The sequence below is a fragment of the Apaloderma vittatum genome, unplaced genomic scaffold (assembly GCF_000703405.1).
Source record: "Apaloderma vittatum isolate BGI_N311 unplaced genomic scaffold, ASM70340v1 scaffold19286, whole genome shotgun sequence".
Taxonomy (NCBI): Eukaryota; Metazoa; Chordata; class Aves; order Trogoniformes; family Trogonidae; genus Apaloderma; species Apaloderma vittatum.
In genome coordinates, this window is record NW_009720342.1 from 406 (window position 1) to 14,331 (window position 13,926).

The following is a 13,926-nucleotide window of genomic DNA, read 5'->3' on the forward strand; positions in this document are numbered from 1 at the left end:
TACTTTTCTAGCAGCCATGCATGACTTGCTTACGTTCAAACTAGTATATGTGTGTTTATTGTAGTCCATGGCAGGGCTCTTAGATCTTCTGGCGATGTAAATAACAATTTAAACTGGCAGTCTTTGCTGCTTGAAGATGAAAAGCCACTTTTGACTCTAAGAGAAATCTACAGTGGTTATCACTCCAGGTTTTAGAGAGCTTTAGCTCTAGGAAGCTTTGCTGTACTGCATTAAAAAGTTGGGAGATCAACAGGAGAGCCTGGCTTTGGTTCTCCAGAGTTTTTTCTCCAAGTTTCATTTCAATATCCAGCAGTCATAAAGTTCAGTTTGGTGGTAGCTAAAAGGGCAGGGAGAGGTTAGGAAGGAAAAAGTTTAATGAAGTGAGGGTGAAATTGGGTGGCTGTAGTGAGAAGTGGGAGAGGAAGTGAAGGTGAAAACTAGAGCATCCTTTCTGAAGTATGATGTCTTAAATTCAACCCAGCTAAGAATTCTATGGCTGGTCTTGTTCTTCAGCTTCTGAGGGGAGATCACACGGGGAAGGCTCGAAGGAAGTCGCGGTAGTTTATCTTGTCTTCTCCAAAAGAACACAGGTCAATCAGCTGGGGGGGGAAAAAAAAACAAACAACAAAGAATTAGAAGAAGATGCAAATTTGTTTTATGGGGGTTTTTGTAGGGGGAAAGTGCCCAGGGGAACTCTTTGTATGACAGAGCAGAAAATCTTATTCCCCTATGTGGAAAAGCCTACCGCCTCAGTAGTCCTGAACCGTAGGTAACCTTGAATGCTTATAGATTACACGAATCTACGCAAAGAAGAAGAGTTAAAGTCTTTGAGTTGAATCCCATCGCCTTCTGAGTATCACCACAGGGGCAATCGATCCATAAAAACCCAAGAAGTGGCCGCAGGCTGACATAGGCTACTGCAAATCTTTCCGAAGTCCCTGCCAAAATCGGGATGGGGGCAGCGTATCTGTACAGTCACTCTTCGCCGGTGTCGCTTGGGTGTGTGCACATGGCATCAAGTGGAGACACAGATAATTGAGCTCAGCGACAGCCCTACTAACGAGCCAGTTCTGGTATCCGTGCCTGACCCTGCACTGTGATACAGAGCTGCAGCCTTTGTGAGCTTTAGGGGAAGAAAGAGGGCTTTTGTTTCTTTAATTGCATAACTAATCTCCTTCTGACACCCAGGGAGATGGAAAAGGTCTAATATCAGAGTTTCTTGAAAGGATTCTTCTTCCCCTTGTCGCCTGGAGACAGATTTACTGGGGTTGCTCTCGTGTGACTGACAGCTGTGCTCCTCTCCAATCCAGAGTTAACTATCTGCCATATGTTTAATTTACAGCACCGGCGCATTTCTGCGGGCTCTGGGTTCCCCCTTGTTAAGGTTTCAAGAGAGGAGGGATGCTTTTAGTGTATAGGTCCTAGGATTCAAATGTGGGGGTTTAGCCTCAATTGTCACAGATTCTGCACGTGCTCTTGGCCATGTCGCTTCATCTTCCGTTCTAGGAGGGGAAGCAGAACGGCTTGTCCCCTTGTAAATTCCTCAGGGCAGAGTGGTCTCCGATGGACTCCAGTTCAGCAAAGCCCCACGTGCTGGTCGAAGGCCTTTATTCAGTGCACATTCAGACACATAAACACTCTGCCCGTGCACCTTTCTAAGCATGGCTGTGATGCTCACAGTTGGCTGGTATAGAAAATGTTTGGGTTTGTTTTCTGGGGTTTTTTTTTAAGAAAGCCCTCTGACTTCTAGATTTCTTCAAACTCTGAATCTGCCTTTATTGGCCACTAATCTACTCCATATCAGATTATGCTACGAAAGCACCCTCACCAGGCCTGTTCCTGAAAGAATTCTCCATCCTCGCTGCATGGATTTTTCTCTTCAATTTCCCTCACGTTTTCTGCTACACTCCATGTGCTGTCGCTCATTGTGCCCAGCAAGCCTGTGTTTTAGTTGTATTAACCCAGTGGTTATGATTCTGATTTCTTGTGGGTTTTTTTGTACAATAATTCAGTTCAGCTGCTGTCAAATCCAACAGCATCTAAGTATAAATTCGGTGGACTTGGCAGTGTCAGCTTAATGGTTGGACTCGATGATCTTAAAGATCTTTTCCAACCTAAATGACTTGATGATTCTAAGTTTTCTGAAGGCTCATTCCCTAAGTACCTCAGTGTCATCTCTACTCCAGCCCAGGTGTCCATAAGTCATGACAGCCACTCAGTAGCTCTACAGTAGCCTGTGCCTAGCTCTGCAGTAGCCTGTGCCTGATCTCTATCATGATATACAACCTTTTCTGCTCATCTCTGAGACCTGAGCCAGCAGGCATTTTCAGGCTTCACAGAATCAGAATCAGGGAATCACAGAATCACAGAATTGTTGAGGCTGGGAAAGCCCTCTGAGATCACCAAGCTCAGCCTATGACCCAACACCACTACATGGGCCAGAGCATGGCACTAAGTGCCACATCCAGCCTCTCCTTAAACCCCTCCAGGGATGGTGACTCCCCGTTTCCCTGGGCAGTGCATCCCAGTGCCTGAGCACCCTTTCCATGAGGAAGGGCTTCCCGAGATCCAACCTAAACCTTCCCTTCACGTAACAGTGCAGCCAACCACCAGGCTGCTTATTTGAGGGGCAACCTGGGTAACATTTCTTCCTTTTAAGGAAGATAAGGACTTTTAAGATACAGGCTCAGTCCAACAGCTCAGAGGCCTTTCTGAATTGGGACTCTCCTGTCTTTTTCTTGAAGCTGTTTCCCTTCGTAGGGTGGAATGGCTGTTGGTCTCATCTGGCCGAGTTTGGTTTGTAGAAGAGCCTTTTTAGAAGGGCTATAGGAGGGGACTTCAATATGTCTTGAATTCCTTCTGACCTTGCTAAGAACCATGGCGCTGGTTGGCACACTCAAGCTGTTGCAAAGGTCTACAAATTTTGCTTTGTCCAGGATGCCAGAGCCATCCTTGTCGCACTGAAGAAACGCCTCGTGAATGTTTTTGTTGTTCAAGTACTTGTGGAGCTTCATCTCTTCCTGAACCTGCACGATTAATTCATCCAGTTCCTGCTTGCTGTTGTGAAGCACGGGGACGTCACTGCAGAAGAAAGGAAGAATGAGACTTCATGGAGAAGCTACTTGTGGCAGCTTTACTGTGACTGTGCTGGCTGCCCACCAGGGCTGGCCAGCCTTTATTTCTGATCACACAGCAGGCTTTCCAGGGTGCTTGCTTTTTATGACAAGTTCATCTCAGCTTGGTGTTGGAGATGAAGTTCAGTCTTGATCTTGGAGCATTAGGTAAACTATTTCCCTTTGCAGGATATTTCCCCCATGTACCTTTAAATTCTGCAAGTGCTCTGGGACAAGGAGCATTTCCTTGTGTGCTCCATACAGCCCCAGGAACTCTATGCAACTCTAGTTTCAGCCAGAGCCCCTGAACTACCACAACACTGACTCCAAAGTGTCTTGTGAGGGAATAAGGTTGTTCAGGCTTCCCAGAATCAGAATCAGGGAATCACAGAATCACAGAATTATTGAGGCTGGGAAAGCCCTCTGAGATCATCAAGTTCAGACAGCTAAAAAAGAGGATGTGGTCTAGGCTCTGATGGGCTGTTAAGCACAGCCAGAGCAATTTGGAAAAAAAAGACACCATCAAGCATCCTCTGAGCCTGCACCCATCTAGTAGGTCACACAGGTCCTGTTAGCAGCATCTGTTACAGTTAACTGCTGTCTTTTGGGAAAAGATGACCACGGCCTTTTAGCTGAAAGTGTCTCTGCTGCTGAGCCAGAGTTTTCCCACAAGGTTTTTGGGTCAGCAGCAGCCACGACATTATATCACACATACTTCACCCCACTCTATACCTGTCTAGCCACAGGCTCTTGGAGCTGAATAGTCAGCTCAGCAGCCATTGGACAGCAAGCTGAAGCCCATGGACGCTGCTGAAAATCCCTTAGTCGACAACCCTAATTCTCATTTAGCTCCACAAAGCCGTCCTTTGAAGCCTACCTGTTGGCAGTCTCCTTTACGACCTGCCGTGGGCGAAAATGATCCCTCAGGGACTGCAGTGTTGCCGCAGGGAAACTCTCTGCGTTGCTCTCCATATAATTAAGCACATATTCATCAGCGTCTGTGATAACAAACCTGTGGCCAAACACTGGAGAAGAAGCATTAAAGAAAGTCGTGTTACTCGCCTTTCAGCATGGGTAAGTCACTTTATCGTGCTGGACAGAGCATGGTTTCTGTCATGTGGCTGGGCTCAGGTTTGAGTGAGCTCTGCTATTTGTTTCAGTCCTTGAAGAGAGAATAGTTTTCACTGACGCAAAGGCAATTTTGTCGCAAGAAAAGCAGCTGCTGAGAGGCCCTGTGCTTGTGCTTATGACTCCCCCCATTAGCCCTGGTGTGTTTCTAATATTTCAGTATTACATTTATTTTCCTGACAGGACAGATTTTCCTTACACCAAACTGGTAATCTGGAAACTCAAAATGTGATGAGAGCCAGAAGGAACAGATCCTTCCAGAGAGGAAAGGTATATGCACTGTCTGTGCAAGAAATAACAACTCAGAGCAGGCTCTGAAAACCAGTGCTCAGGGAGTATTATCGATCCAGGCTGGATTTTACCTTCAATTGTAGAACCGATGGTGAAGTCAGAGGGCTCATAGTATGTGGGATTCTCTGTAGTAGAGCCTGGTTTGGCAACTCTAGTCTTTCCTAAGTATTTGCCTCCAATGATGCCAGAGTTACGGACTGGGGGTTCGTAGATGCTGATCATGTCATTGGAGAGGAAATAAGAGAGGATGAAACGACGCTTTCTGTCCTGGGGGTTTGGCGATTCCTAAAGGAAAAGTAGTGGCTTTGGAAAAGAATGTTTGAACCAAGCTTTTCTTTCCTGGAATGCTTAAGTCTTACCTAGTAACCCACTCATAAGCACCCAGAGTTCAAAGCTTTCTTTTATAGCTGACTAAACAAAACACTTGGTGCAGGCCAAAAGCTACAGACACGCTGACATAACGTAACAAAGCCCTAGACAGCACTAAGTACCTGAATTTCAAAGGTTTCTTGCTCTAGTCAGGCTAACAGAACCTGGGTTGCAGTTACCACGTACATTCAGAGTTTCCACAGACTGAGTAATCTAAGAGAAAGGAATATCCTATACGGAAAGATTCATCACAGGGAGAGACTGGCTGTAAAATTCAGTGTTAAAGTTATATTTTTCATTACAATGAGTGCTGCTTCCAGCTCTTAGTCACAGGAAGGCACTCCTCAGACACACCGGTAGCTTTTTTAAAACTAAGTGGGATCTGAATTCGTCAGCTGTGACCTTTAGGAACTCCTGCACAACAGGGAAAAGAAATCAGCCTTTATTCCCCCTGAGCGTTTGGAGAGGGCAGACACCAGGCAGCACAGGAAATGCCATCGCTGCTGCTGCTGCGGGACGTGCCAGAGGCTCCTTGCATAAACCGACTGTAAAGCTTGGCACTAAGTCCTCGTGGGTGGGAAGCGCCATCCCCACGGACTCCCCGGCTTCTGCGCTGGCACTTGGCTGCTCTGCCAGCACAGCTCCTCGCTGGCTGCTGCGGCCAGGACCAGCCTGGAGAACCCAGACAGGAGCTGGGAGCCAGCAGCAGAGGCAGCGAACTCACCCCTGCAGCAGCGGTTGAAGGCGGGCAGAGGCAGGGTGCCTGGCTGCGAGGCTGTTTCTGTTAGAGCCACCTGTCACGTGTCGATGCCAGGGGGAGTCATTCCATAAATGGCTGTGGTTTTGCAGCGTGTCTGTTTTGTACTCTCTGGCCTTATTTTTTTCCACCTTAGCGTGCTACTAATCATCACGGTGAGTATACGATAACCCAAACGGCATCCCCTAAGGGGAGACAAGTGTCGGCTTGGGGAACTCACTCTCTTTTCATAGAATCATAGAATTGCATCAGCTGGAAGAGACCTAGAAGATCATCGAGTCCAGCCTTTGTCCCAGCCCTATCAACCTACTACACAATTACCCCCAATGCAACACCCACCTGTCTCTTAAACACCTCCAGGGACAGTGACTCAACCACCTCCCTGGGCAGCCTGTTCCAGTGGCTGACAACCATTTCAGTAAAGAAATTCTTCCTAATATCCAACCTGAACCTCCCCTGGCGCAATTTAAATCCATTTACCCTCGTCCTATCACTCTCCACAAGGGAGAACAGACCAACACTCGCCTTGCTACAACCTCCTTTCAGGTAGCTGTAGAGAGCAACGAGGTCTCCCCTCAATCTCCTCTTCTCCCCATGTGTTGCCTGGTCTATCAAGAGGTGGCGTCCCTGCCCATGACAGGGAGGTTGGACTAGATGATCTCTAAGGTCCCTTCCAGCATAGGCCATTCTATGATTCTATGATTCTCCAGGCTAAACAGCCCCAGATCCCTCAGCCTTTCCTCATACAACTTGTGCCCTAAGACCTTTCCCAGCTTGGCAGCTGCCTCTGTACCTTCTCCAGCACCTCAATGTCCCTCTTGTAGTGAGGGGCCCAAAACTGGACGCGGAGGAGAACTTGTCAATGGTCTTGTGTGAGCAGGCTGCTCCTCTCATCCTTCTGACTCTTCAACATCAGCTGGCACTCCACCATCAAGGAAAGCACTTACCAGGGCCACCTGATATCGCAGCACCTTGTGGTCATTCTCTAGCATCTTAATTATGTCCTTCCGGGGAGGCTTTGGAAACAGAGAAAAGCAATTCTGAAGAGAGTCTTCAAGGAAGCCAAAACCATTGTAGGGAGGAATGACCTGCATCCAGAGGAAATATCAAGTACACACAGCTGAAACTAAGAACCAGACAATGTTTGCAAAAGAGCTCATCAGACAACATCTGTTTGGAAAGAAATCTTCTGTAACAAGGTAGCAATAGCTGTCCTACCCTGCCCAGCAGAGACACTACTAGCCCAGCTATGTGTTGAGCCCTTAATTATAGAAATATTTAAGTGAATTAAGAAAATCTGAAAAGCAAGTAATTTCTCTGAATAAAAGTACTATGGTTATAGTAATAACTAAACCTTGCTGTACACAGGAGCTCAATCATCTATACGGTTACACTGTTAACCTAATGTCCATCATGTTGGTTACAGTAATAACTAAACCTTACTGTACACAGGAGCTCAATCATCTATGCGGTTACACTGTTAACCTAATGTCCATCATGTCTGTGATGTAGGCCAGAGAGATCTCTGAACCATTCCTGGGCTCAGCTTGGGAGGTAACGAGGGTTGTGGCCAAGCCCAGTAGGCAGTCTGGACCTAACAACCCTGTCTGGGACGGTCAGGGAGAGTTTAGCAGTGTGAGTGCAGCCAGACTGTGCCCAGCTGGCTTCCCAGCCAAAACCAAATCCTGAGGCTGTTCAGTTTTCTAGTATAGTCATACCAAGCGCTTTGTCCTTTACAGTATTAGAAACCAATCATTTCAGAGGATTTTCATTTTTATATCGATTATGACCACTCTTGCCTTGTCTTTTTCAAGTTACTTGCTCTTTTTTTTAACCTGAACTCGTTCACTATATGTTCTTACTAAGCTGAACTTATACTTCACTATAAGAGCTTATACCAACCGCTTCCTTCCCTCCTTTCCTTTGACAAATTGTTTGTGGTACCTGTGGAACTTCCTCAGGTGTTTTCTTCTTTATCTCCACTGGCTGGAAGTCTGTGATACCAAATTTGTCACGATAGAAATTTCGTGTGAACTCATCGCAATCATAGATGAAGAAGGTGCGTCCGAGGAGGGTGGTAGACTTGCCCACAGCAAAATCTTTAGCTGTGCACCACTCAAGTACCTCCTGGTCAGAGATCTCCAGCACACAGCTCGGGAAGGTCTCTGAGGACAAGGGGGCAAAAGGAAAAACAAATCAATCAGGCAGATGATAACATTTCCTAGTGAAAAGGGATACACAGGCAAGCTGTAGAAGTAGCTCCAGGGAGCTGTTGGTACTTCTGTCCTGCTACTGGTTCTTAAAAGAGAAAGAATTTATTGATCATGTAAAGAACTTTTATTTGGCCAAAATCCAATGACACGTGGAGTGTTCTCAGCAAAAAATTCTCTAGTCTTGGTGTACCTCTGACACAGCCACCACATGTGTCTCCTCAACAAGGCACATTAACACAGGCAAATGGGCTGGCCAAATTAAACTTACTTGTCTTGTCCAGAAGGGTTTTGGGCAGGCGCTGGCGTTTTATCAGTATTGGGAATGGATCTCTACCATCATTCTGCTGGTGGACTTCCCGAACCTCCACTGTACCATCTGCCAAGTAGTAATGGATGATGTAAGGCCGATTCTCACCAAACATGCTGTCAGTGTCATCCCACATAGCGTAAAAGCGAAGGACCTAGGGTGGAAGAAAAAGAGGCGGAGAAAACCTGACATCGCTAGGTTAAGAGTCGGGCTCGATGATCTTAAAGGTCTCTTCCAACCGAAACGATTCTATGATTCTATGAAATAAACATGAATTAGAATTACTAATGCTTTGTCCAAATGAAGTGAGTTGAATTGAGTTGGGTGACTGGAGGCATCTCATCAATCTTCTCTGCCAGGTACAGAAGAATCGAGCCCTTGTGCTGCGGGGACTGGAATGAACGGGCTGCTGAGGCAGTGGGAAGGGCAGCAGCGGTCTCCAGAGGTGGGGACAGGCCTGGCTTACCCTGACAGGAGCAACAGTTTATGCTAAGACAAGAAATTTAGTTCAGGAAGCATAAGGAAAAATGGGGGGAAGGGGAAGTGATTAAAAAGCAGCAGAAAATAATTGCTCAGGAACAAGTAGAGAAGTAGTCTTAAGGGAAGTGATTTTTATAATGAAACTTAATACAGCAAGATAGAATCTTGCTTTGACTCTTAAACCTCTTAGAGGTTTCAAGGCCAATTCTTTACTGCTCTCATGCTGAGGAATGCAGAGGAGAAAGCACTCAGTGGTCCTGAGGAGGCTGTGTTCACGGCAGACCCCAATTTATCTCTGCCTAGTGGAAATATCACCTTTTAATGCTGCAGAAATCAAACTCCTCCTTCTGCAGCGCTCAAGAATTCCCCAAGGTACAGCTCCTAAACAGGCAGCCCAGTAGCCATCTCAGGCAGAGTTGGCCCAGCACAGACTTGAGTCGCTAATGCTAAACTGGCAGTAAATGAAAGTCATGGCCCAGCTTGCATCAGCACAACAAAACTGCCTGTACCCCTCAAAACAAGGTGACCAAATCTCAAATTTCATCTGAATATGATCTCAGCCAGGGCTAACATCTAGCCGTGGCCAGGAACTGTTTGACTGATAGCTGGCCTGGGGCAATATGCAGAACTCACGTTGTGTCCTAGACCTGTTTTATTTGCTAGTAAAGATGTAGTTTATAGGGTTTCTCACATTGTTGCTAGACGCTAACTTCCCGAGGCAGGTGACTTATCCCAACAAAGAGCAAGAGAGAAACAGAGGATAAGCTCTGCGATAACAGAGGATAAGCATAAGCTCTGCGACCCAAAGAGAAGCTGTTTACAAGGCACAAAGTCCAGCAAAAACATAAAAGGTTTTGTTTCTCACCAAAGCCAAGAGTGGAGCAAATCTGCAGTCCACTAAGCGGACTGAGATTTTTCAGAATGAGGTCGCAGACACAAGGCTCTGGTTTTAATAATACATGTAGTCTGTGGTGTTGGTAATCACTACCACCTCTCTCACCTGCTTGTCGTAAGTCAGGAACTGTTTGAGTTGGTCAAAATCTGACGGTGTGATGTTCTTGCGCGTGGGCATCTGACGCAGCTCTGTGTAAGGATCAAAAGCCATTTCCTCTGGAGGGTTCAGTTCAATTCCTTGGCTCTCCAGGAACACCTGGGAAGGTGATCTGAGGTATTAATGCTGCTGATTACAGACAGGCTGAGATGAGCGTTGTTAGAACACTGCAAGTTCATTCCTCACAGACCATCACGCTGCAGGAGTCTTAGTTCTACTGCAATGGCAAATACAATAGAAGAGGACAGACATTTCTGTCTAAGCTGCTTTGCTTGCCCTTTAATTACTCAGCGCAGTCCCATCGTCAGCATCTTAACTCAGATTTTACTTAAGCACAGTTTTCCTTGGCCTTAGGGCTTTAAATGAAGGATAATTGTCAGTTGGTCTCTTCTATGTAAACGAAAAAGATTAAATTAGTGCATAACTGTGGATGTTGTCATGATAGTGTTGAGTTGATCGTTGGATTAGATGACCTTAGAGGTCTTTTCCAACCTGAATGATTCTATGATTCTACGTAGTCAGTCTGAATTTGCGCAAGATCTCAGGTTCCACAACGTGTCAGACAGTGGAAGTTAGTGTCAGCTGCACTAGGCCCATGACAGCCCTTCAGATCATGAGGGTGTGTGCCAGAGTGGCAGCTTCAGTCCATCTTTCAGGAGGAGTACTTTTCCCATAGAGAGAAGACAACGTGTTTCTTTATAAAGGGATTTCTTGCTTACCTTGGATACCTGAACAAACTCTAGGGTGTTACTTGCATACTCACATCAGTCACCCCAAAACACCCTCTGAAGTCACTGGGTCTCTTCCCTTTTGGGGCTTGGGAACTGGCCCATGAAAACATTCAGCCTGGGAAGCACCCGTGCAAACACCTCCAACAGGCACGTGAGATCACCCTGAAGACTCACAGGGAAGGTTCACACTCTCACACTTACTGTTTTCTGGTCCACAGGAAGCTATTTTATGATACTAGTGGCTTCGAGATGTAGACCCACAAAGCTCATTTCAGGTTTTCCACCAACCAATCAACATTTATGTGAGAACCAACTCTTCATCTGATGTGAAATGACTCTAAAAGTCATCCAGTCCCATCAGAGCTGGCCCCACTTGTTCTCAACAGCCACATCTACATCAATATATCACACATGCTTGGGAACATTCCTGGGCACTGAGGCCAACTGGCAAGGAACAGCATCTAAACTCTCAGGCTCCAGGACAGGTTTGCTGCACAAAACTTACCAATCGGGAAAGGTCCATGGAGCATTCTAACTCCTGGACTGCTCCTGGGAATTGCTTGGAAGTAGTTGACCAGGGCTCAGATTATACTAGAGACAATCCAACAAGATACCAGTATACTGGTATTTATTACTTGTTAGTGGATTGTTATTATCTCATTTACTGGTAGAGAAATAGCCAGAAATAGAAAAGCAGGCGATGAGTAAGCTCTCCTTGAAAGGTCAGTTCATACTACAGTTCTCAACCCATGGATTATGACCACTCTTCTGTTTTGGCTGTAGCTGGATGCGAGTTACTGTCTGCTCTCCCTTCCCTGGCTCCCAGCAGAGGAATATTAGGTTAGAAAAGAGTTAAGACCTCTAATTTCCCTTTCATGTTTGCACAATGTTGCATCTGGAGTCTGAGCAGTTAAACTCGTGTACACACAGAAATGAGCTTAGACCAACTCCATTTGCACAGAAATAAGCTTAGAATTTGTACTGTGAAGAAGCATTTCTGAGGACAACGGACAGACTTCCAGCACCCTGGGACAAAAATACTGAGCAATTAACATGCCCTCAGCAAATACACCTGGAACTTCTGATGGATCTGAAGAAAGGATTTTCCACAAAAAGCAAAAGGAAAGATTGCAAACAACCTTACTGTGAAAGCTACAGACGCAGACTAGTGGATTCTAACTGGTTTGTCCACCTGTAATTCCCTGGATTCTCTGGGTCAGTGCTCTCTGTACAAGCAACACACCTGTGTGAAAGGGTCACAGTCGACTATGCGGTACGTCTTGCCGTACATGGTGATGTTCATGCCCCGATTCAGATCTTTCCAGTGGTAATGATCCCCTTGGTCATTCTTGGGAACCCGGTGGCGTCTGATAAGTTTGCCTTGATGAAGCCCAGAGTTCTGCACAACAGGCTCGATGACGGATATGCTGTCATCTTCCAAATAGTAATAGATACGCACTTGGCGGATCCGGTAATGCTCTTCTGTGGAGAGAGGAACATCCTCCTGGAAGTAGGCATCAAACTTCAAAATCTGCCAAAGGGGCAATATAAAAAAGGAAAAAAGAAACAATTTGAATGCCACAATTAGTCTATTGGGACCAATAATTCATTTGCAATTTGCTTTGGTGATGCAAAGTGGCCGGATTGTAATCTGCAAAATCGTCAAAGCCAACTGGAGCCTAATCGGTGACTGATGGCAGAGGCATTAGGAGGGCTTTTATCAAGACCTGCTCTTTACAAATTTATTATGCATGAGATGGGTGTAAAAAATAGCCTTTTCCCTCCTCTTCCTTGATCACCCACTATTTTACTTACTGCCAGGTGCTTGGTTACTCCCAGTAATCTAATTTGCTGACATACATGACTTTCTTTATTGTTGTCAGCTTTGCAGACCCTGATTTGGGGAAGCTATCAGGACATTTTAGTCAAGAGTTCAACCACAGCTGTGGATTTTAAAATCTGAAGTCACATCTATTCAGCACTGACTGCAAAAGCTCATGTGTGCTGGAGAAACAAAGAGACAAATCAGCCAATCCCAGTTCCTGTGCTTTGTGGAATTATGAAGAATATTCCCTCCAAGATCACTCAGTGTCCCTAAGAGGATGTAAGTGGCCAGTCAGGCCTTACAAACTCAGCCTACATCAACCCAGAGACCTGGGAAATTAAGTGATGACAAAGCCAGCAAGTTCCTATTAGCCAGCAAAAGCGAATCAAAAGGGACCGTGACTTCCTCCAGCAGCACCAGAGTCCCTGCTGATACTGTGGCTTGAATGAAGGGGCACAGAAATATCTGACAGATTAAATGGCAATATCTACTTTACTCCAAAGGAATTACCTCAGTAATTAACACAGCACATCTGTCCCCCAGACTGTCTCGCAGACAGGCTAAGGCTGCTTTTCCAAGCCTGCCTGGCAGTGTGCAAACCCTTGAGCGCATTCAGCTCTGCCCGGCCTCGAGCGCTCCGCCGCGACCGCTCTGCCCGGGGCCAGCTTGCACCCCATGCCACCGGCACCCTCAAACCCAAAGTCAGCTCAGGACTGTTCCAAGCAGACATGGAGCCACCTCCTAGTCTGAAACGATCTCCAGGAGGTAACACGGGAAGCGCTAATGGAGCGGTACGGGCTGTAACACGCTGTGGTGACAAACACAAACGTAAATAGATAGACCACAGTTAAAACAGGCTGATAGGGTCCCCATTGCAGGTTGCCTTTCACAGTTTAAGCTCATTTACAATCTCAATATATTTTTGGAAACAAAGAAGGCCAGGCTGTGGTTTACCAGGGCAACAGTTATAAACTGAAGCCTTTCAGAGTTAATCAAACTTCTTTCTCCAGCGTCTGCTGGAAATGCTCTCGTATAACTTGCAGGGAATGTCTTACATCGTTTACGTATTTTAATCCTCCTCCCGAGCAAAGAAAGCCTCTTTCAGTCTGGGGTTCAGCTGTCTATGACTAAGGGCTATGGCATCTGAAAACTGCTGTACACTGTCCCATGAACCCTGGAGCTAACTGTTTATGTCTCCGAACTTGGCCAGCAATACTCCTGGAATAAGCTTCTTTATACCTTTTTGTCAAAAGCCACGTGTGCTGGAATGAAGGCTGGAGGTGGAGCCTTCTTGGCTGGCCCATAGGTCAGCGTGGGTCTCGTTTTGGATAATTCATCTAATTCAGCCTGAGAAAGCTGATTCACATAGAGTCGCTCCCTGCCGATCCCCACTGTTGGCAGCCGAGAAAAGGCAAATCCATTTTTGTAGCCCAGCGTCTGGGACCGATGAAAAGATGTTTTCTGTGGAAGGAAATCCAGCTGTTAAAATACTGCAGGCATGTAGTAGATGCAGCTACCGAAAGCACAGAAAAACAGAAGGAGAGTAATCTCCAGAATGCCCCCAGCCCCAGTATTTTATTGTAACCTACTGCAGCAGTTATTTACAATCAGATTTTACATTTAGAACAAGGTGGAAAAAAACCCAGTAAGTAGCTGGAGGA

At 46.1% G+C, this 13,926-nt stretch overlaps 1 protein-coding gene across 1 annotated transcript; it reads right to left on the minus strand.

Moving 5' to 3' along the window:
* Positions 1-527: 527 nt before the first annotated feature.
* EFHC1 (EF-hand domain (C-terminal) containing 1) lies at positions 528-13,726 on the minus strand (the record flags this gene model as incomplete). Its single annotated transcript, XM_009870993.1, has 10 exons — positions 528-599; positions 2,865-3,081; positions 3,991-4,138; positions 4,604-4,817; positions 6,606-6,746; positions 7,603-7,823; positions 8,140-8,332; positions 9,659-9,808; positions 11,684-11,971; positions 13,505-13,726. Coding segments are annotated over 10 exons (1,866 nt in total), but the record flags the coding sequence as incomplete, so codon positions are not given.
* Positions 13,727-13,926: the final 200 nt, after the last annotated feature.